This window comes from Astyanax mexicanus, chromosome 2 (assembly GCF_023375975.1).
Source record: "Astyanax mexicanus isolate ESR-SI-001 chromosome 2, AstMex3_surface, whole genome shotgun sequence".
NCBI classification, from domain to species: domain Eukaryota; kingdom Metazoa; phylum Chordata; class Actinopteri; order Characiformes; family Acestrorhamphidae; genus Astyanax; species Astyanax mexicanus.
Genome location: NC_064409.1, coordinates 46,966,548 through 46,990,824, shown reverse-complemented (window position 1 = coordinate 46,990,824; position 24,277 = coordinate 46,966,548). Strand labels below are relative to the sequence as shown.

The window sequence follows — 24,277 nt, the reverse complement described above, 5'->3', positions numbered from 1 at the left end:
TAATGCACCCAAAAAGAACAGAATTACCATAAAAAAAACCAATAAATAAATAAAAAATGTTTCCACGCATGGGCGCTGGTGTTGAGAAGCACATCTCGATCGGTTGCACAATTCGACAGAACACCGCGCGCTGCACCGTCGTAGGCGCTCTGCTGAACCACTGAGTAACACACATTTCTCAGGTCTCATTTGAATAAGACTCATTCAGAATGGTGATTATTTTATTTAAAAAAAATTTTGCAATAGCAAATATGTGTATGTTTTTTTAAGTAACACTGTCTGTTACAAATAATAATTAATATATAGCAATTATTGTGTACATTTTACTTGCAGTTCATTGTTATTTTATCAATAGTATTGTTGTCCGTTATGTTCTGGTGATAATTACAATATAAATAGCCTAAATGATACATTATTATTTTTTGCATAATATTTTAAAGATTGTGAGTTTTGCACGTTTTCTGCTGGGAAAGTCTGGCCGAACACATCTGGAAACACCTTAGTTAAGACCACGGTGGTTCAAACCAACATAGTTCAGACTTCTGTGGTACCAACAAAGTACGATGGTTTCGGGAAACTGTCGTACTTCAGATGTTAGTTAGTTTAACGATGCATCGTACCACGTTAGTTTAATGCTAGGCTCCGTCGTTGTACGGGAAACGCACCCCTGATAAGAGTCCTGTAGCAACTGAAAAACACAGACTAATGCTTATAACTATGATATATATTTCCTGATTAAAAATTATGTAATTATTTACATGCATTTATAGTCACCCCGTCTCTGAAGGGTTAGGAGGGCCTCACTGCACACCACTACTAAAACCACATCTGCTTCTCATGAACATACTTCTTAGGAAAATGAGTTTCACAAGATTTCCAAAGAACAGCTGCTGACACGTATTACAGAGCATGTTATAGAATGCACAGTACCACACTGAGTACTGAGTCATTGTGGTTTGAAGATATTTAGATTCTGATAGTGATTTAATTCCTTGCTGACTTAAAAATAGGAAGATTAAAACTAAATCAAAAACAGACTGCCTTTGCTTTTCCAATGAAAGGTGGTTCTCGATGCAGGAGTGTTTACATCGGCAAAATTCCTGCTGTGGATCTGCTGTGAGATGCAGGTGATGCCATCCGGAGCTAATGCTATAGTGCATGAGAAATAGCACTATTCTATATTAGGTAGGACAAATGTGAATGAACATTTACACTGGAAGAAATAAAATAGACAGTTTTGTGAGTTTACTTCAGCTGCATGAATGTAATACACCTTTCTTGTCTTTATTCATTTGTGGAGTGAATTAAAAGAATTAAGGTGGATTTTGTATGTGTGTATGTATATTTATATATATATATATATACATATACATTTTATATATTTTAAATATTTATATATATTTGATCCCTCACTGATTTGTAAGTTTGCCCACTGACAAAGACATAAACAGTCTATTGTCTATTATTTTAAGGGTAGGTTAATTTGAAGGATAGGATATCATAAATAAAATCCAGAAAATCACATTGTTTAGATTACATAAATTTATTACCATTTTACAGAGAGAAAAAAATATTTGATCCCTCTTGCAAACAAGACTTAATACTTGAAGGCAAAATCCTTGTTGGCAGGTACAGCAGAGGTTTGTGCACATGAGAGGAGGGATTTTGGTCACAGAGGACGTGTTTGTTGGATCATAATAAAAAACATTTTGTGCTTGTAGGTTTGTGCCTGTGAGAAACCAAAACAAACAGAGGCAGAAAACGCTCCAAACAAACTCTTGACCTGAGACACGAATTACAAGTAGTCTGGGTCCTGATCTAACTTGTTGAATTATGGTCGGATTCGTCTGCACTTTTCTAGATGGTTCTAAATGGAGTTGCCGACCATTAACAGGGCGTTGAGTCAGTGTCAGGATCGTTTAGCTTAATGATACAAACCGGCAGAGGTCAGGTCGTTTCTGTAACATCCAGGAAACCTTGCAGTAACGCTCCGGACAGTGTGTATAAATCCCAGTGAAAAGGTTTTACACTGAATCACTTACTGGCAGGAATCACGAAGGGGGCTATCTGTGTACAGCCGGGCTGGGCGGGGTCGAGGAGCGAGGGTGGGCGGAGGAATTTTTTTGTTTTCTATTTTTTTGGAGGCGAAGAGATTTTTTTCTTTTGTATTTTTGGGGCGGAGGGATTTGTGGTATTATTTGTGGCTTTATGCGTCGCTCCAAAAAACATTCTAATAAACAGCTCACAGCTTCTACTTCTTACATTTTTACACAATTATATGTACTTTTTACAACGTAGATTTTAAAAATAGCCTCGCTACTCCTATTTCATTTCTGCTTGTTTTCATTATGGTTTCTCATCATTAAAAAAACTATTCACTTAAATCTCTCCATCCATATAAAGAGAATTTGATTGTTATTTTTTGATAACACAACTAAAAGTATTTCCACACCCAACGCAATACAGCGCACCTGCATATGTAAGCTTTTTTGTTATATTTGCATTGCACTATTTTTTTTTATTTTCAATGGGCACAAATGCAGCTAAACAGGTAGCATAGTACACAACTTTAACATTGTATTATAATATTATAGTCATTGTTGTTTTAATAAAATATATATTTTTGGGGGTGTGTCATTATGTCCTTAATTACATCACTTTTATACTGTAATGGCTTTTACTTTTGTACTTTAAGAAGTTTATTTTAACCAGTACTTGAGTAAACAGCTTGAGTTGATAAGTTCTGCAGACGTTTTTTAAACCGTAATATCTTTACTTCTACCTAAGTAATGAATGTGAATACTTTTGACACATATAAAGCTGGAAATTCTGGACATCCAGCAGGAATACATAATACACAGACGTTGCAAAAAGGATAAGAAAGTATAGAATTATACAGATAAAAAAAATACAATAAAATATAAAGTATACAAGTAGACTCTTTTAGTGTGTGTATAATAGAGGTAGTGCATTTTATCCGAGCACTACGTGAGTCTATACCGTCCAGAATAGGTGTTGTTTAAAGCAGGGTAAAAATAAAACCTGCACTCACACTGAATACAGTAAATGAATGAAAGGGGCGGGTCCCTCTCTCAGCGCGCTCTTCCGTGTTGTCCCGTCTATAAGAAGAGCTGCTGAATCACGGTGCAGTGAATCGCCCGGACTGCGGAGCTGAAAACGACTTCACACAGCTTTAACTAAGCTCTTCTGCAGCTGTAAGAGGTACATTTAGAGCTATAGTTTCTCTTTCATCTTCACTCAGAGCGGACAAACACCCCACAACCCCCCGTCCTCTCCTTTGCTTGGGCTGCGCTCCGTTTAATTTGATCGCTGAACCGACTCTCGATTCGATTCACTTCACTGTTCCGAACAGTGTTTGTGTTTCAGGGATTCAGATCGTGCAGATCACACACCCACCCTGCGCTCCTCCGCCTGTAGAGAGGGAACAAGATGGTGAACTGCGGCTTGTTGACGGTGAAAAATGAACCAGGTAAGTTATGAACTCAGAAATAATCTCCCTCTGCTTCTCGCTTAGTCATGAGACAAAGCATAGGGTAAACATTAGAATGCAGGGATTTCTATTGCGGTTATGGGAGTAAATCTTCACAGACGCAGATCTAAACAAATCTGCTATCTGTTTTTTTAAAGTTTAAAGAGCAAGAAACACTCGGGAAAATGTAACTCATGCCATTAGATGTCACTATATTTTGATTATATGACCTTTAACCCCTGCTTTCCCCAGCTATTTGAGTCTAAAATTAAGTTAACCCAATGCTTACCCTCGTGACAAGATCTTTATGGCTGTGTCTAAAACGCAAGAAATATTCACTTGATGCCTTGCTGCCCACACTATCTCACTTAAGCTGTCCATACATTACACAACTCTGAAAAGACTTTGAACCGACTGAAGTCTGATACCCTCTCACATCTAAAGACTCGTCACGGACTTTTTAGTCGCAGGCTAAGATTTTGCAAAGACTGGGGATCAATAACTGCAAGACTGCAACTAGATTCTTTCTGAGATTATTTCCCATCATTCCCATCAAATAATTAAATTACAGTCAATTCTGTGATTTATCAGGGACTCACCACATTTGTCCCCATCAGTTTATTTTTTTCTGCCACACTGTTTGTTCTTGATATTTTTTTACAGAATACATTTTGTGTTCAACTCTGTCTATAAGCTTTCCCCCCTTTTTTTGCTCTACACTCTTGTATAGCAAAGAATCACAGTTTCACTGCTATACATTTGCCTTTGTGTTAGTGCAAAATTAATGCAATAAAGAACATAATTATTGCAAAATGAGTATTTATTAAAGTATTTATTAAGTGTTTATTGAAAATACCACTGAACATTAAGACAAAGTTGTGCAGTATAAAATAACTATAAATACAATGATTTAAAAGTGGTACCTGTGTTTAAAATACTATACACATTCAAATACGAACCATATAATACCTATTAACTGCAAATTATGTTATTTTTTTAATAGTTTGTATGTGGACAGTCACGTGAAATATAGTCTTGCCTCTTCCTGTAGATCTCCTCCTATTGGTTGTTGACATTGTTCATGTCACTATTTGCGTGAGCCGAGTCTCAAGACTTGGGGCTTGATTTAGGACACTTCAGTGTGTCTTTGCTATCATAATGTTGGGAAAAGTATGTCTTCTGCATCTCAAAACGTGCAAGAAGGGCATGTATTAATTCACCATGGTGTCTTTTGGGCGTGATGTGCAATGAACCAACCACTTACATTCCGTTTAAGAGCCAGATGTGCTCTGAGCACGGATTGCTGTTTTAGTGGCGCAGCTACCTGAATGTTTCCACTAATGTTTTCAGCAGAGGAACCAATCTGCTTGTTCACACTGTGACGTGCATGAGCAGGTCATTTACAGGAACAGCAGGAATGACAATGACCTATATTTTGTGTTGTTCTGTTCTGACAACATACACACGCTATGGATTTGTGCACTGCTGCGTGACCATGTGTACATAACAAGTGGGGGAATACACACGCACCTGTGTTGGCAATTTACTGCCAATATAGCAATGAACATCTGACTGTTAACATATGTCTAAGGTTGTTTTAGTCAGTGGTGCACCTGTGTATTTCGTCGCCAAGATAGCAGTGTAGCAATGTGGCAGAAATTTACCTGAACACACCTCATTTCGAGACCACCACATCCATTGGTGTAGATGTATTTAAAAGCACTGTTGCTATTGAAAGGTAGGCAGAGTACGGTGGCCGAGAAAGCCCAACGCAGTGCAAATTGAAAAGCGCTGCAAAAGCACAAAACACATCCATCAAAATTACAACACAGGCGCAGCAAATAGAAAAACGCGCTGCAACTAGAAAAACGCGCTGCAAATAGAACCACAACACAACGGAAGTGAGTCACAACACAATGGAATTTTCCCGGGGGACCTTAAAATATACTGTACCAGCTAAGCTGCGTCTTCAGTAACGTCTCGGACTTCACTATGTGTACAAAGGACAATAAGTGGCAAACAAGGCGTTTTGTGAAGCAGAACTTTTAATAATATGCACACAACCGTGGTAATCACAGGTAAACATAACTTGCTTTTCAGAAGCTTGTTTGCCACTTATTGTCCTTTGTATACAGCTGGTACAGCATCTTTTAAGGTCCCCCGGGAAAATTCTGTTGTGTTGTGACTCACTTCCGTTGTGTTGTGGTTCTATTTGCAGCGCGTTTTTCTTTTTGCAGCGCGTTTTTCTTTTTGCAGCGCGTTTTTCTATTTGCTGTGCCTGTGTTGTAATTTTGATGGATGTGTTTTGTGCTTTTGCAGCGCTTTTCAATTTGCACTGCGTTGGGCTTTCTCTGCCACCGTAGCAGAGACCTTGTCAGACATAGTGAAAATGCTAAATACAAATGTACTACATTTAAAAAGGGTCTGTGTGTGAAATGTAAGAAATGCTGCCTGCCAGAATTCTGAGGCAGGAATCAAAGTTCTAGCGTTCTAGTGTTCTGTTTTATTAGGCAACAATGCTAAAGACAACACAGCTAAGTGCATATCTTATCAGTGAGCTCTCCATATCTTGACATCGTCAGGACATATTGAAAACACTGCCTTCTAGCTAATTGAGACAGTGTGGACATAAAGTCATCAAGTCAGCATTTCTTGCAGGTCAGCCAGAGCCATAATTAGGTACATTTGCTGCATGTAGCTTCTGTTGGGTCGTTCTAGCACATTCACACCTGAACATTAGATTGTATGAAATAAAACATCTTCAGTTAAACATTTATTAACAGCAAAGTGAGCCACTGTATCTTCCTATTTTACTGAGCACAGGTTTGTGTCTCCTGTCAGTATGATGTACCTGTAGCAGGACAATCTTCTTATAATTAACTTATCAAAGGTGACATGTTTTAAATGTGTTAGTTCTAATCACATGCATATGTTTTCTTTTCCTTTTGTACAGTCCATCTCATTCAAATGCATGCTTGACATAGTTGACTCTGACTGTATGACTAGTTACACACCTACGCACAAGTGCCCATATGAAATCAGGTCAACCTAGATTGTTTTTCATATTACCTGCTGTTAAGCAGAAAACACATTTAAACAAACTCTTGTTCACATAGATAACTGTATTATAATTTTTTTTCTGAAGAAATGCTTCTTACACCCTAAATAGGTCAGTGTATCCAATCTTATTTCTTTTAAAACGACAAAGAGTAAAGTTGATTCCATTTGTTTAATCAGTTGGCCAGTTTTTAGACAACCTAAGACACACGCTGCTGCTTAGCTGGAATAAAAAAAAAACTGCAGTCACACTGGCCCTTTAGGGATGAGACTGGACAACCCTGCCCTACTAATTAAAGCAATGCAAACTGCCTAAGTTGGTCCTAAATTATAACAGTGGGAAAGCATATTTTATGAACTACCGAAAAATCTTTTTAGTGACAAAAACTCAGCCAGTTTTGGACAACTAGAGAATGAATGAATAACCAAGCCTATATATTTCTACTTGTTTCCTGCTCAGTTCCTCTGAAGAGCATAGAGGTGGAACTGCAGGTTCAGGGCCATGTAGCCACTGTGAGCTCCACCCTGCAGTATACAAATGAAGAACAGAGCCCCCTGGAGGCTCTTTTTGTCTTCCCTTTGCCAGCAGAATCTGCTCTCTGCCACTTCAGTGCCAAAATCGGAGACCAGGAGACAGTGGCAAAGGTGCAGGAGAAAGAGAAGGTGAGTGAGAGAGAGAAAGATTGGAATACTAGATCATTTACATATGACTTGATTGATTAGTGTACATTATATGTTTGTATGTACGTACATTTTTTTTTCTGCAGCTGGTGTTTGATTTACACCCAGTTTTACTGGTTACTTTCAAAAGCAGATTGCGCCAGCCCTACAATAGAACCCTTACATGTACATACGTGACATCTGTCACAGACACTTGTAATGAATAGGAAATGAGTATGTTTTTACTTAACCACACCTCTGGAGTTACCTTGGCGATTGAACATACCTGAAGTAACAAACCGGCATACACACTCCCACTTTCAGTCTCTTATTGTTATTACAATGTTATCTCTTTGAGGTACAGTGAATTGAACCTGTAGATCTCCAGTTTAACATGTTCTGTCTGTTTGTCAGGCAAAGGACGAGTATGATGATGCGATCGCTTCAGGTCAGCAGGCCTTTCTGCTGGAGGAGAGTGACGAGAGTGAGGATGTGTTTAAGCTGAGTGTGGGCAGTCTGCCTCCAGGCCAGAGTGCTGCTGTGACCTTCATCTACGTTACTGAGCTTTCTGTGCAGGCTGACCACTCCCTGCGCTTCTGCCTGCCTGCAGTACTCAACCCTCGCTACTCACCACCAGGTACCAAACTGCCTCAGATCACTGAACGACAAATGCTGCCCCTTTCTGTCATGTACCAACAAACACCTTCCTAAACAACCTTTAGACACCCCTGGCACATCGTAGAGTTTTGGTCCAAATTTAAATATAGCATTGTATTTTTCCCCACAGCACTAATGTCACCAACTACCCAGGTGTAACCTTATAAAGTTCTTTTTTTTTTTGCTTACATATCACATTCATGCTGACCTAATAGGTTTTAGCCTGTGCAGTATGATTCTTTTGTATTTTTATTGAGGTACATTAAGTAACAGCATGCCACAGTGGGCTTTTGTGAGCGTGTTGTAGATAGCATTAGCACTGAACAGCTACATACAGAGAGACACCTGTGGAATTACGCCTTACGTTAGTGCAGTGTGTAAAATTATAAAAATTATTTGTACTCCAGTTTTTTTTTTCAGTTTTTCACATCTGATCCATATTAGATGAAGAAAAAAGTCATAGCAATAAATTATTTATGATAAAAATTATGCTCAATAATACAGTCAAATAATTATACTACATGCTGTAGTAATTGTGATGCATATTGATTGTATTGCATGGAAATGATAATGGTAAAATTCGCTAAGTAAAGGTAATAAAAAAGTCATATTTGAGTTCAATGTCACCTAAGACAAATCAAATAATACATGCTTTAAATTGTTTGATACAAAAATTGTGTGAAAATTAGCTTATTTTTTAATATAATAATAAAATGTCAGTTTTTCTTCCAATGTCATGCAGTCCTAGTAATAAATACATTTTTTAATCATACTAATAAATAGCAATTGTAATGCAAATAGTAATTTGAATACATACAAACGTAACATAGTAATCATTGTAGTAGTAATTGTTCAACCTAGTAATAGTAATAATGCATAAATTAGTCCAAAAGTAAAAGCAATTAATTTATAGTAACAGTAATACAAATAGTAATACATAGTAACATTAAAGCATAGTCATTGTACTACATAATAATAATAATAATAATAATAATAATAATAATAATAATAATAATAATAATAATAATACAAATTAACTATCATAAAAGTAATTGTGATTATAGTAAAAAAAATAGTAATACATGAATTGCCACATCACCAAACCATTCAGCAGCAATTAATTGTTGTAATAATTGAGTGAAAATAAGTGAAAAACTGAACTAGATAATAACAATGTAAAGTTAACCTGAAACAGACAAGAGAAAGAGATGTGCAGACAAGATAAGAACAGTCAGGCCGGTCACATATTTTGCAGACACTTATTTCATGCTCTAGCACACGTGATTAGCATTCATTGCATATCTTTATTACATAACTTAGTTGAACATGAACAAACCAGTTATCTGAAAGCAAAACGTATTGTTTGCTCAAAAATGAATGGTAAACCTGACTTCTCTTTTTTCCACTCAGGAACACAAGCAGGTGTGGTATCTGAGATAACAACTTCAGCAAGTATCCCCTACTCTCTCTCCTTCACTGCCACTGTGAGCTCTCCCAATCCCATCGCTAAAATAGAGTCCAAATGTGCCCTTGAGCCTCTGGTGTTCAACACAGACCGTACAAATGCAAAGGTATTTGTGTGTTTGTTTAAAAAAAGAGCAATAATGTGAATGTAGCTTAATCCTATTATACACATAATTTTTTTTTTTTAAGTACCAGAGTGTACAGATTCAAATTCAGTTCTTATTTTTTGAAAGACAAAGCGTTAAATCCTTTGGTTATGAATTTTTTAATTGTAAGAGGCAGATATTTTATTTTAATATAATAATGATTAACAGTTTTCATTTTTATGATGTTATGTTAATTTATGTTCATTTAACATGGTACTACACTATTTGGTTTTTAGTCTTATGTAGTTTTCTAAGGCATTTAGATTAAGATATTACAATTTGAGTAATGCAAAGAGAAAGAGTTTTAATATCTGCTAGAAAATCTTTCTGAAAGTTTTTTGCAATATTTACACAACTTAATCTTGCAATCTTTCTGATTCTGTTTGTGTGTTTAGGTGAGTCTGTCAGCAGGTCATAAATTTGACAGAGATGTGGAGCTGTATCTGTACTATGAGAATGCCCACCAGCCCACTGCTATAGTAGAGGCAGGAGTGCCCACTGCAAAACCAGGTAAGCTAAATATAAAATCTATCAAAATATCAGTTACATAATCAATTTTTCAGGTTTAAATGAGAGGTGTGTTTAACAGAAAGAACGTATCACACAAGGTGTCACGGAGGATATATGCTGTACTTTAATATATTAAAAGACTGATAGTTATAATACCAATTCATTTTGAAGATCTACCTTTTTTAAGTGTGAATCACAAGGTGTCCTTGAACAACATCTAAATATAAATAAATAAATATAAACAACAATCTATTTTTTGTATCTAAGGGCTAAAGTAATGTATATTTAGTAAATAATAAAAGTAACCAAAATATATTTCATTACAATTTTAATAAATACGAATAAATAAATAAAGCAACTAGCTTTGTTTTAAAAAACATATTAACCACAGGAAAATTGTTTAAAAAAATATATAGAAGTAACATAGAAAAGTAATTTACCTTTATAAAAGGTGCTGTCAGTTCTCAGTGATCATTCTTTTTTTTGTCTTGATTTCTCTTTATTTCAGGAACTCTTATGGGAGACCCTGTAGTCATGCTGAGTTTGTACCCAGAGTTCCCTGAGGCAATAATGTCATCTATGTCAACTTGTGGTGAGTTTGTGTTCGTAATGGACCGATCTGGCAGTATGGGCTGCGCAATGCATAATGGACCTGGTGCGAAGATGCGTATCGAGAGTGCCAGGGTAAGACTCAACACTGAACTGATTTAATAACTACATATTCTTCAACCAGAGAACAACCAAAACAACACCAAAGAACTTGTGACATTATAATCCAAACATTACCCTTTGCATATTTGCAAACAGAAACATGTTGGCTAATGACATGCCTGCAAAGAATGTTTTGCAAGTTCTGACCATGCTTTCAGTATGTGGTTTCTGTTTGAGAAAAGACAGTATGACTGTGGGATGGGTAAAAACTTTGGCTGGAGTTAGAAGGACCTACCCTTGATAAGCAGATGTAGGGTTGAAAGATTTCAAAATACATTTTTTACAAGTGATTTCACAAAGCAGCTTTACAGAATTGCAGTAATAAGACAAAAGGAATCTGCAGCCTCTATGCAAGGGCAGAAATTAATAAACCAAAGACTAAACTGAGCTGAACTGAAGATTTCAGCTTAGACTAGGAGCCCTTCTGATCAATTTAAAAATATGAGAGTGCTTCTCTGTTTTGACAGATAGAAAATGCCTTCATGGTGCCAGAAATGTACCACTTATTTTTTTGAGACAGTACATTTTTGTTTTACATTTGTTTTCTTGCACATTTTCTTGAAATTATCACCTGTATTTCACAGTGACATATCAGCATAACAAGATTAACTTTGTGTAGAACTACAGAACAAAATGCTACTTTTTATTATTTTATTTTATGGTTAGGTTTGTTAACAACCAATTTAATCAAACTGCAGGAGGAAAATACTCTGTGAGAAACTGTTTATATAACATCGCATATAAAAGTGGTCCTACCAAGTACGAGACTAATTGTTTATGCAATTGGATCTTTTCAGTCCTATTTATTTAAGATCCCGATGACAGTTTTATTACTTTGCAAATAAAATTCCTACTGCATCAAGTCTCATTGGTAATGGCAAATCATTAAAGGCACTGATATATATATATATATGTATATATATATATATATATATATATATATATATATATATATATATATATATATATATATATATATATATATATATTTATATATATATATATATATTTCAACTTTATACATATTTTGTCTGATGTTTATAGGATACTCTTGTCCTGCTGCTAAAAAGTCTTCCGATGGGCTGCTACTTCAATATCTACAGTTTTGGATCACATTACAAATCATTATTTCCGTGAGTAAACATCTGTATACATCTGTTAACACTGTATTAATAAATGTTCTTGTGAGTGAAATAGTGGGTGTATGTGTGTTTTCTAATTTCAGGAAGAGCGTGGAGTACACTGAGGAGACAATGGACCAGGCTGTGAAGAGAGTAAAGGAAATGCAATCAGACATGGGTGGGACAGAGATTTTGGAACCTCTGAGAAACATCTACAGCCAGCAGTGCATCCCTAACCACCCTAGACAGGTAACATGATTACACCTGACACCTCCCTACTGCTGCTTTAACAGGTGCTTTTCTTTTGGTATTGGTGAAAGTGCAAGCACTGCCCTCATCAAAGGCATGGCTAATTAGGGAAGTGGCCAACCAGTGGTTCTATTCACTCAAATTTTGTTTTTCCAACATAAAAGTGTCTTTTTATCTACATAACCCCCCTTAAAGTAAATTAATCTCAAAATTAATGCATACACTCAAACACAACACTTAAATGACTTGAAAGTAACTGTGTAACTCAAAGTGCAATGAGATTAAAGCCTGCTTTAATGCAGGATAAATCAAGAATGGGTATTTCTTGGTCATGAGCTTCCCTATAGTCAGGAAATGAAATTGATATGATGAGCCACCACTAAAGGACAAGCTTTACACCAAATGTTAAGTGCACCCAGGGCTAAACAACTATTGATGACCTATTTTCCTAAAACCTGAACTAACAGACACTTGAATACCACAACAACCTGCTGCCTTGTATGCAAAATTTCCTTTATCAGTCTGGTTTGCTGAGCTATTGCGATGACTGCAGCCTTGCACCACAACAGAGCTACATAAATCTGTGGCTTAGCATAGCAGGACCTGTTGCTAATTCTCTCAACTACTAGTTGACTTAATCCAAAGCACCTGAGCCACTGCACCTGTAAGAAATCCCACCTGAAATGTCTCTGAAATGGGTATCAGGTGTAGACAGTCTTCAGGTAAATGGTTTCACTAACCAAAAAGCAGAAAATGTGACAAGAACAATTTTCCACAACTTGCAACAGCATTGTTCTTTAATGTTGTTACAGTGTCATCATTACAGTCCATCTCGCAGCCCTGATGGTTCTGTTTGTCTTTTCTGCAGGATTGTGTTTAGATTTTAATATGTAAATGTAGGGTAGTCAAGTGTTTCATCTGCTACTTCGGAGTATGTGTTTCTAACCAACCACAGCTTTGAGATTTGAAGTTTGTGTACTGAAAGTCATGCGTCATGTTCTTTGTCTACAGGTCTTCATTTTCACTGATGGTGAGGTGGGGAACACCAAAGATGTTCTTCAGCTTGTGAGAAACAATGCTGATCATCACAGGCATGTGCTGTTTATTAACTAGACATTTGTAAGGCATCTAAATGGTTTATAAAAATATTTAGTGAGCAAGTGTGTAATTACAACAAACCTAGAATTTAACTGACTGAATGTAACTTTTTATTTTTTTTTTTAACAGGTGCTTCTCTTTTGGGATTGGTGAAGGTGCAAGCACTGCCCTCATCAAAGGCATGGCTCAGGAGGGACGTGGCCACAACCAGTTTATCACAGGCTCCGACCGCATGCAACCCAAAGTAAAACTGTACACGATTATATCAAAAGGCAAAAAACTGTATTTACAGTCCCCTCCAAGCAAAGTATTTGCAACTAATTTTAAATCTTTATTCACTTTAATTTTCTTTAAGGTTTCAATACTTTATCACAAAAACAAATGGGCGGGTTCAGACAAAAAGGTTCTATCTTCTGAATTGTGTATTAGATCCAGTAGAAATAAAGGATTGGCCTCACTGTTCAAATACTTTTGGAGGGGAATGTATATATAAAAGTAGACAATATTCTTTCAAAATTGAATATATACAGTATTGTTGTGAAAATAAGAATAAATGAGAATTATAAATGTTTTTTTTTCAATCAAAAGTCAAAAGATCAAAGGAATATGACTTTCTTTAAAAAAAAAAAACTTTTTCTCAGTTGATCCTCTTATCTTCTACTATTTACCTTCCATGCCGTGGTCTATTTTTGTGGTTATACAATAGTTAGGTGTACTAAAACCTTCTACTCAGTAGTGACCTAGTATGTGCAAAAGAACTTCTGTACTTAAATGCAGAAAACTTACATGCTGATAAATGAGCTCTGATATGATTTAGAGCTTCTGTGATCCAGTAGCAAATATTTATTTATTCAGCTATGTGGATTCCTAAACATGTCACACTACCTTTACATTAAAATGAAACAGGGATTTACAAAACATTGTGTGAGCTCATTAGAAAGAACGTATTTGTAAGCCTTTTTAAGGTATGTTTCTTCTGTTTTTATTCCTAGGTAATGCAGTCTCTCCGCTATGCACTGCAGCCAGCTGTGATCGATATTACTGAAGTGTGGTCAGTTCCAGCAGGCATGTCCACCACCCACCTAAGCCCTCCACTTAATGTACTCTTCCATGGCCAGAGGGCACTGATTTATGCCCAGCTGAAAGGAGAGGTGAGAGCTTTTATGACACTGACATGAACATGAAAACAAACTGTTGCTTTGTCTGAATTCAGGGTGTGGCGTTTTAATAGCCTTCTCCCTGGTCCTGAAGCTTAAAAATTATTTCAAAAATAAAGAGGAAAATGAGAAGGTTCAGTGTTGCTGTGGGACAGTGCTGGTTAAACAGCTGCTTCAGTTATGAGTTTTAATAGAAGTTACACTAGAAAAGAGTGAACATTTTACCATTATTTCCTCTGTTTGTAGAATCAGACCCCGGACTCTCAGGGGACAATAACAGTGAAGTACCAACTAGCAGGTCAAGAAGTCACCAACACGCTCAACTACTCTCTCAAGCCGGCTGAAAATAGCGGGTAACTTTTAGACTTCATCCATTTTTATCTCCACTTTTTCTTCAGAGGACTTCTCTATAAATATTGTCTGTTTCTCTGCATATTCTATTTGCCTATGTTTACTCTGACCTTTAATGTTCAGGACCACACAGGACCACCACAAAGCAGCTATTATTTGGGTGGTGGATCATTCTCAACACTGCTGTGACTCTGACATGGTGGTGTGTGAGGTGTTTGTGTGGGTTGTGCTGGTACAAGTGAATCGGACACAACAGTGCTGCTGGAGTTTTTAAACACTCGTAGTCCACTTCTACCTACATGATCCACCTCACTACACAGTTTGTTTTGGTCATCCTCTGATACTTCAGTGGCCACATGGTGTAAATAGCAAATAACATCACCCAAATATCTGTATTACTCATAGTTATGAATTTGGCACAATTAATATTCATAAAAGAAATACATACTCACAGGATTCACATGTGTCCTGAAAAATCTGGAAAGCCATCCTAGTAATCACCCACCATCCAAATAATGTTGTATTGTGATCCCTGATGAATCGGTTGAGGGCTCCTGATAAAAACTTACATAGTACACCTTAAAGACTGCTAATCTGTTTATAATCAGTCAATAATCAAATCCATTTATAATCTTTATTGGCCAAGTACGAAAAGTACAAGGAATTTTTCTTGACGCAGAACATATAGAACAGAACATATTAATAGATGCTTCAGATGAGTCAAAGTATACACACAAAAGTCCAATGTAACATTATGTCAGGTGTAGGTGTTACAAGCAAGCAACAATACAAAATACAAATTTACCAAGTGCAAGTAAAATTTGCAAAAGTATATAATATATAATAGAGTACAAAGTGGAAAACAAGAGAATATACAGTAGTTTAGACAGATTATATAATATAGTGTAGTATAATATAAAATGGCATAACAAAGTGCAGATGCAGCAAATACAAGTAGTTGAAAGGTTTAAATGAGGTTAGATAGCGCACTTACTGTTTCCTAATTGCCCCGTAAGGCTTAAACTCAAACTCTGTGTTTTTGTGTGCGCAGACTCTCCATTCACAGACTGGCTGCCCGGTCTCTGATCCGCTCTCTGGAACGGCAGGAGCAGACTGAGGGAGCAGAGAAAGAGGCCTTGAAGGCCAGAGTGGTGGAGCTCAGTGTGGAGGCTGGAGTGAGCTGCTCACACACTGCTTTCATCGCTGTTCATAAGGGCAGTGGAGAGGCGGTGGAAGGACCAATGTTGAAGAGGAGAGTGCCCACAGCAAGTTAGTGATTTCATTGACTGTGTTTTTTTTTGTTTCATTGTACCTTTGTATTGTACATGAATACGTCATACACACAGAGAATATATATATATTTTTGTGTGTTTCTGTTTAGTGAGGTTTAGAAGTATGCCTATGGCAATGGCCTGTGCTGCTCCTCCAATGGGTAAGTTAATGCAGATTTTTACTTCTTTTGTAAATGTAGGAGTTATGATGAACATTTTCTTCTTGAAAAAAAAAAATATATATATATATATAGGTATCAGGCGTAGACAGTCTTCAGGTGAATGGTTTCATTGCCAAAAAGCAGAAAACATGACAAGCACAATTTTCCATATATTGCAACTGCATTGTTCTTTAATGTTGTTAGGTTTGTTTTTTAGGTTGTGTTTTTTGTATTTTTGTTTTAGAAAAGAGAAATAAAATGTACTGAAATGTTTTGTATGACTAAAAAACAAAGTCAAGCCTGGGATAAACTACCATGATAATTTGATATGTTTAAATAATCAATAAAATAACATAAAAAATGTAAGTGCTGTAGTGAACGCTGCTGATAAATAGATACATTGATTTGTTTGTGACCTAAATGTTTACCCTTGATAAGTAACTAAAAACTGTAAAAACAGTATTTTTTTTGTTTTTTTAAATCCTGAACCTTTCATGCTATGTTTTATTTTTCCTTTTTTTTTACATGTTTCAACAGCAAGGGTTTTGCGTAAGTATTCACACTTTAATTGAAATAAAGAAGTTATACAGTATACATGATTGTATAATTAAATGCTTATAAACTTATTACTGAGGTTTGTGAATAAGACATGGCCACAGCCCATGCGCACTTGCCCACTATTTGCAGTTAGATGATGCTCTGTTTATAAAAGCTTGTAATGCTGCTCTGTCAGGTGGACTAGTATGCTATACCCGCATCATGTCATACAGTGCTTAGTGAACTCCATAAGTCCCAACTTATAAAATAAAAAAAACAGGAGTCCCGTTTGTATTAGCAATCTGTTCTTGTTAATCCTCAGTTATTTTATTTTATCAGCAACTGTTCATAACTTTCTATCTGACTTGCACTTGCAGTTTTCTATAATGCCATTATTTATTTAAATCTCTTCACAAAATAACACTAGACTCCTAGGACAGTTCCAAAAACAACAAGTCTTACATTTAATAAAAGATTTATGCAACTTATGGCAGAGATTTGCATATTGTACTAGGTGATGTACGTCTTGTAAGTACATTTAATAATAGTGTAAATAAAACAGGATTTAGGCTTTGTATGTATGTTATCATGCATGAGAGTTCTATAATTTTTTTTTTTTACTAAAGAATAGTGGAAATCCTGACTTGTTACACATTCCTAAAAAGAAAAAAAAAAAAAAACTTTTTTTTTTCTTTAAATAGGTTCTGCACCAAGGAAGGCTTTACGTATGTAACCTATTTTGCACTGACTTTAGAGCTGCAACTAATGATTATTTTGGTAGTCGACTAATCTGACGATTATTTTTTCGATTAGTCGATTAGTCTACTGAACATGAAAATTTAAAAGGATTTTTAATGTCTAGATGTTGTTTAAACATGAGAACAACTGACATTTAGTGAATAATTATGTTCTGTTTATAATAAATTTGTTCTGTTTGGGCACATTTGGAGACAGAATAAATTCAGTGTAACCTGTGTGAGTGAGCCCTTTACCTATCTTCCATTGTGCTTTTGTTCCCAGCACTTTGTGTAATGCAGTACTGTTACAATTTAACGATTAGTCGACAATGAAATCCGTAGTAGACAAATTTAAATAATCGACATTGTCGATTATATAGACTAATCGTTGCAGCCCTTACTGAAGTAAAGTGAAGTTAAATTACAATTAAATATGATTAACAAGTAGTTAATTGACGTTTATAATGCTGTTCTGCTAGGAGGACTAATGTGCTACACTAGCATAATGACTTACAGTGCAAAATGTAAAAAAATTACATAATTCACTACTGATACAATACAAATATTTGTAATGGATGAACAGAACATTTGTAAATAGTCAGAATCTCACTTGTATTAGCAATCTTTCCTTGTTAATCATCTATTGTTTCTTTGTTTTCCTTTTTTTGGATTCTCTAATAGGTGCTGCACCAAGGATGGCTTCATGTATGTAACATATTTTGCATTAACTTAAAGTGGAGTAAAATTACAATTAAATATGATTAACAAGTAGTTCTGTTAATTGACGTTTTTAATGCTGCTCTGTTAGGTGGACTAATCTGCCACTCTGGCATCATGTCATATAGTGCATAATGTTAAAAACAGATACATTATTTAATACTGATACAAATATATGTAATGGATGAATAGAACATTTGTCAATAGTCAAAACCTTACTTATATTAGCAATCGTTCCTTGTTAATCATCTGTTTTTTCTTCAAACTAAAAAAAACATTTTTCCTTTTTTTTTATTCTTTAAATAGGTGGTGTAACACAGATGTATTTTGGTATGTAACATATTTAGCACTGTCTTGAAATGGAGTTGAATTACATTTAAATAATATGATTAACAAGTAGTTCTGTTAATTGATGTTTGTAATGCTGCTCTGTTAGGTGAACTAATGTGCTTCACTAGCATCATGTCTTGCAGTAAATAATGTAAAAACCAGATACATAATTCACTTGATACAATGCAAATATATGTAATGGATGAACAGAACATTTGTCAATAGTCAGAATCTCACTTGTATTAGCAATCTTTCCTTGTTAATCATCTATGTTTTCATCAAGCTGAAAAACATTTTCCTTTTTTTGGATTGTTTCCATAGATGTTCCACCACAGAGGAGTTTTGGTATGTAACATATTTGGCATTGTCTTGAAATGGAGTTAAATTACATTTAAATATGATTAACAATTTATTATTTTCTGCTAATATCAGAAGTCATATTTTTTAATAGGAGGAGACAGAACATCCTGAAATAATGTCTTATGTTACAGTGGGCATGAAACCAACAGAAAGCTTTAAACAACATTAATTATTAGGCTGCTACAGTTTAATGTAAAACACTAAAACTGACACATTGTGAAGCCGTTTTATAGTCTGTATAAAACAGATCTGACTGTGCAAACATATTATTATATACTAATAATTCTGTATTGTTTTCTTGATGGGCTACATGACTGCACTAAACATGGAAACTGTCATAACTGTCAAACAGTCATTATTATTAAGCATTTCATGCTACCGCATACAGATGATTATTGGGCTGCTGTAACTCTTTACCAAAAAGTATCTGGTTTATTGGGAAATCAGTTTGCAATTTGCTGTTTAAAAAAGCTTAGTATGGTCAGTCCTTGACTGTAAATACTTATATTAAGAATATATTTGTAATGAAGAAGTATAATCAATATTAAATTGCTTTCTAATGATCCTTTCTGGACCATTTTGTATTTGTAACACACTAGAAAACTATTTCTGGCGTGTTTCTGTGAGATCTTCTAGTATTAGTTAAACAGACTATATCGATATACATTCTGTAGAATTAATGCGGAGGCAACTTAGGTTAGAAATGTTTACAAATGATTTTGCTCTCTTTTTCTTTCTCACACATACACACACACACACAGACACACACACACACTCCACATGCTATTAAAATAATCTGTGTATATTTCTTTTGTAGTTAGTTACTATACCCACATATCCCTGTAGACATTGCTTTACAGGTTACTATTAATCGAACTAGTGTAAATAAAACTTTGGAAGTGCTGTAGTGAACTCTGCTGATAAATAGCTACATTGATTTGTTTGTGACCTAAGTGTTACTACTACTACTACTCTAGATGAGTAGTAGTGAGTACAGTATTTTTTTTTGTTTTTTAAATCCTGAACTTTTCGTGCTATGTATTATTTTTCCTTTTTTTAACATGTTTCAACAGGAGGGCATATGAGTAAGTATGCACACTTTTATTGAAGTTAAAAAGAAATACTCAGAAGTTACATTGTATACATAATTGTACAATGAATTAATTATAAACTTAGTACTAAGGTTTGTGAATAAGGCATGGCCAAAGACATTGCCAGTGCCAACTTGCCCACTATTTGCATTTAGATGATGCTCTGTTTATTACATTTTGTAATGCTGGTATAGCATACTAGTCCACCTGACAGAGCAGCATCATGTCGTACAGTACTTAGTGTTAAATCCAACTCCATAATTCCCAACTGATTCAATTCCGTAGATAGGAGTCCCGTTTGTATTAGCAATCTATCCTTGTTAATCCAGAGTTATTTTATTTTATCAGCATCTGTTCATAACTTTCTATCTGACCTGCACTTGCAGTTTTCTATAATGCTTCTGTTTAAATTCACAAAATAACACTAGAATCCCAGGACAGTTCTAAAAACAACAAGTCTTACATTTGATAAAATATTTTTGCAACTTATGGCAGAGATTTGCATATTGTAATAGGTGATGTACGTCTAGTAAGTTCATTTAGTAACCATGTACATAAAACAGGATTTAGGCTTTGTATGTATGTTATCATGCATTAGAGTTCTATAAAAATGTTTTCCTAAAAAATAGTGGAAATCCTGACTTGTTGCACATACCTGAAAAAAAAGATAGATCTGACTGTGCAAACATATTATTATATACTAATAATTCTGTATCATTTTGTTGATGGGCTACATGACTGCACTAAACATGGAAACTGTCATATTTAATAACAGTAATTATTATTAAGCATTTCATGCTACCACATATAGACGATTATTGGTCTGTTGTAACTCTTTTCTGAAAAGTATCTGGTTTATTGGGAAATCAGTTTGCAATTTGCTGTTTAAAAAATGGTAGTATGGTCAGTCCTCGATTGTGAAGAACATATTTTTGTTAAGAATATATTTGGAATAGAATAGTATAATCAGTGTAAAATTGCCTTTTAATGATCCTCTCTGTACCATTTTGTATTTGTTTCTGTGAGATCTTTTAGTATTAGTAGAAGACTATACACACTATACATTCTGTAGAATTAATGCACTCTTTCATTTCTTTTTCAAAGGTCTTGTATCCTCCTGTAACGATTGTGAAGACATCTCAGGTTAGAAACGTTTACAAATGATTTTGCTCTCTTTTTCTCTTATCACACACACACACACACACACACACACACACACACGCTAATAAAATAAACTATGCATATTTATTTTGTAGTTAGTTACTATACCCACATGTCCCTGTAGATATGCTTCCACCTGATGTTGTTGAGGACCACTTGCTGGAGCTCATTTCCCTTCAGAAGGCCTCAGGCTGCTGGGAAATGGGCAACGCTCTGGTGAAAGTGTTTGGGAAGCCAGAAGATGAGGTAGTCAAGCAGACCCCCGCACAGGTGAGTGGCGTATTGAAGTACTTGGTTGCAACTTGGCGTGCATTATACCTTACTAGTTGGACTACAAAAAAAAGATTTTACAGAGATCTTTTTGCAACAGTGAAGTAAACTTCTGTGAGCTTATTCTACACTTGTAGTGTAGGTGCAGATGTCTTATGCCCAAACATACGTTTTCTTGTTTCTAATCTTTTGTCTAATGTTCTGTGCAATACTGTGAGACCACCATAGACCATCATAATGTATATCATGATTTCCATTCAAAAACACCATTAGGTACCCACATATTCGTTTAATAGAAAAGAGCAGGGCATATGTATTTAGCATGTAATTAGCTGGAAATCTCAAGAGCTAAAGGTTTTAGTATTTAGTGAATTCACGCTTCATCTTTATTGCAGACAGTTTTTTTGGGAGGATGACTTTTTGAGTTTTCGTATTCCTTCAACGCATTTTGTGTTTCACACCCTGTGTAACCCAAACACAGATTAACAGAAACATCTGTGAAATTGTTCAGACATTAGGTCAGAATGCATTTTGATAACCTCACTCACAAAGATTAAAGTTTGAAGTGCATGATGTAGGTTGTTGCTGTGGGGGTAGTGGTAGTGGTTGACCATGACCATGATGTTTAACATTTCCATGCTTAAGTGAATTCTTATATCTCGCCAGAAGCACTGACTCCAAATTCAATCCATGAAAGGTGGTCTCTGACAGTACTGTATATTTAATGAGATATGCATATTATTTGTATTTATGTCTTATATGTTTTTATGTTCAGGTGGATAAGGGGGTCTGGGCTACAATTCTGGCTCTTATCTGGTTACATGGCTTTAAGATGGATGATCAGGCTGAATGGCAGTTTGTGGCCATGAAAGCAGTGACGTGGATCCAAAACCAGAAAGGTGATCTCTTGATTTTAACCAAAAAAAAATCTCTAATTGCAACAAAATAATTTTAAAATTTTATACTTATTCCACCCAAGACATTGTTTCAGTTGTTATATGATTTCTGAGCAAATTAAATAATACACTGAGGGATTATATTCCTGTTTAACTGTAATGGTGATATCTGTCTGTTTCAGTGGCCAACCTTTCTGAGTGTGTTCAGGCGGGTAATTCTCTGCTGGGCTGCCAGGTCAAAGAAGAAGCACTTGGACTCTAAAGTCTTCACTTCTCTGAACTCTGAATTCTCCTCTTGTGTCATGCTGCCAAATAAAACCAGCCTCAAAATGTTTACAGTTATTTTTTTGCTAGTAAATTCTGACTTGCACTAAACTATTCTAATACTCTGCTTCTAAAGATTATTTTATCTTCTGAATATGTTTTGATAATCTTGTAAAAGTAAAGGGCCTGTTCTTATTTTTCATGCCTTGTCTGTAACATTTAGAGCTGTTATCTAAACCACTGCAGCTATCTATAGTCATATTTCTAAAGTGATGTTATTAACCACATAAATCATACTTAAACAAATAAACTTAAATAAAAATCTATACCATGGTTTTTGGAAGTTCTTTCCTTTTAACCCATCTTTGTGTAGGCTATTTTAAAAAATGATCTTATAACAATATACAAGCAACTATATAAATTTAATAATTCCTTTTGGAATTCCCTGGATTTATGAATTGATTACTTAATCACAGTGGTCTAATTACAACTAAAGATAAACACAATCTAAGGCTAAATTCAGACTGCCAGCCAGATGATAACAAATAACAGCAGATTTTTGTAAATCTGATCATAGGTTTTGATCAGGTTAGAGGTGGAGGTGGTTACAAATGCAATTACAACCCGTATTTATACAGATCCATCTCAATCTGGATGCTTGGATCCTATAAATTAGATGTCAATGTGTATTTTTGTACTCAAAACGCAACAAACATCTTTAAATCCAAAGTGACAGAAGTACGGGGATCCATTGTTGTGGAATTTAATTAGACTAAATTCATACTTTGGCTCGAGCAGCATTAGCTGCAGCTCTCCATAGACTTTAGTATATGAAGTTTTCTTTGAGCTGTGAACTTTCACAAGGTTGGGGTCTGTACTCTTGCAGTTTTGCAGCTGCTGCTGCTATAATGTATAATATTTGTTGTTATTCTAAAGTTTTTTTTAAGAACAATGTACATTTATCAATATTAATGCTTCTATATCTGTATTCTACAGTCACCAACATTTTTCACAAAAATACCCTGAAATATTGTGATACTATTTTAAAGCCATATGGGCCATCAGGGTACAACTGTCCACTATCCACTTTACTTAACTTCAATCCTGGATATATTGGAGTGCATTACATTTTTTACAATCTTGTGATAATCCCAGTTAGGGGTGTGCTGTATTATATTGTATGCACTAACAGAGCCAAATATAATATTAATTTTGTTTCACTAGTGTATTCTTACAGATATAGCTTTTATATATATTTTTTAAATTAATTGTTTAATTAATTATTGTAACGTAAAAATACAACGCAATATCTTGATATTATTTTAGGGCCATATCGCCCACCCCTAGTGGAAACACATTTACCTATAGTTTTAAATGGGGGAGCACTGTCAATGTGTCAACATATTATAAGAAATTGTGTTTATTATTGTAAATATTGTGTTACAATATATAGTGAAAGCATAATACATAAAAAAACATATCAAAAAATCTGTACAAGGTTATATAACTCTCTAAATACTAAATACTTTTTTAAAGCTTTAAAATAAAAGTATCTATCTATCCATACACACACATTATCCTTTTTTAATTTGCTGCAGCAACTTTCTGGTGAGAGAGGTGTTTTTCATTAAGAGAAACAGTGCCAATTCTGTGCAATTATTCTGTCTTTTATTTATGGGTTATAAGGTAATATTAAAATTTCTTATTTTGTGGAAAGGCTTTATATATTTTTTTTCTTTACTTTTCTTCTTTTTTCTGTTTTGGTCCTTATTTTATTTGTGTGTTTTGTTGTATTTATCTGGGTAGTAGAT

The 24,277-nt window shown here is 35.1% G+C and overlaps 1 protein-coding gene across 3 annotated transcripts; it reads left to right on the top strand.

Moving 5' to 3' along the window:
• Nucleotides 1-3,121: 3,121 nt before the first annotated feature.
• Nucleotides 3,122-22,792, top strand: LOC103025216 (von Willebrand factor A domain-containing protein 5A). 3 transcript variants are annotated; one of them, XM_022672408.2, is made up of 25 exons: nt 3,122-3,222; nt 3,374-3,490; nt 7,008-7,210; nt 7,622-7,844; nt 9,275-9,435; nt 9,870-9,984; nt 10,493-10,668; nt 11,740-11,828; nt 11,921-12,065; nt 13,077-13,156; nt 13,293-13,407; nt 14,156-14,314; nt 14,567-14,673; nt 15,723-15,940; nt 16,053-16,103; nt 16,641-16,652; nt 17,342-17,365; nt 18,059-18,082; nt 18,401-18,424; nt 18,746-18,769; nt 19,858-19,869; nt 20,980-21,018; nt 21,161-21,306; nt 22,082-22,205; nt 22,385-22,792. In XM_022672408.2, exons 2-25 carry the CDS (start codon nt 3,451-3,453, stop codon nt 22,462-22,464), a joined length of 2,391 nt encoding a protein of 796 aa, XP_022528129.2. In that variant the 5' UTR covers nt 3,122-3,222; nt 3,374-3,450; the 3' UTR covers nt 22,465-22,792. The 3 variants fall into 3 exon arrangements, with proteins under 3 accessions (XP_022528129.2, XP_022528131.2, XP_022528130.2); XM_022672409.2 differs by having other exon boundaries at nt 3,123-3,222; nt 3,388-3,490; XM_022672410.2 differs by having other exon boundaries at nt 3,122-3,490; nt 14,573-14,673.
• Nucleotides 22,793-24,277: the final 1,485 nt, after the last annotated feature.

Bases quoted from the DNA above. Each gene is read 5' to 3' on its own strand.
- LOC103025216 (XM_022672408.2), top strand. From the start codon at position 3,451: ATGGTGAACTGCGGCTTGTTGACGGTGAAAAATGAACCAG. The intron at 18,083-18,400 runs GTATGTAACATA...TTCTTTAAATAG, and splicing joins TGCACCAAGGATGGCTTCAT to GTGGTGTAACACAGATGTAT. The intron at 18,425-18,745 runs GTATGTAACATA...TTGTTTCCATAG, and splicing joins TGTAACACAGATGTATTTTG to ATGTTCCACCACAGAGGAGT.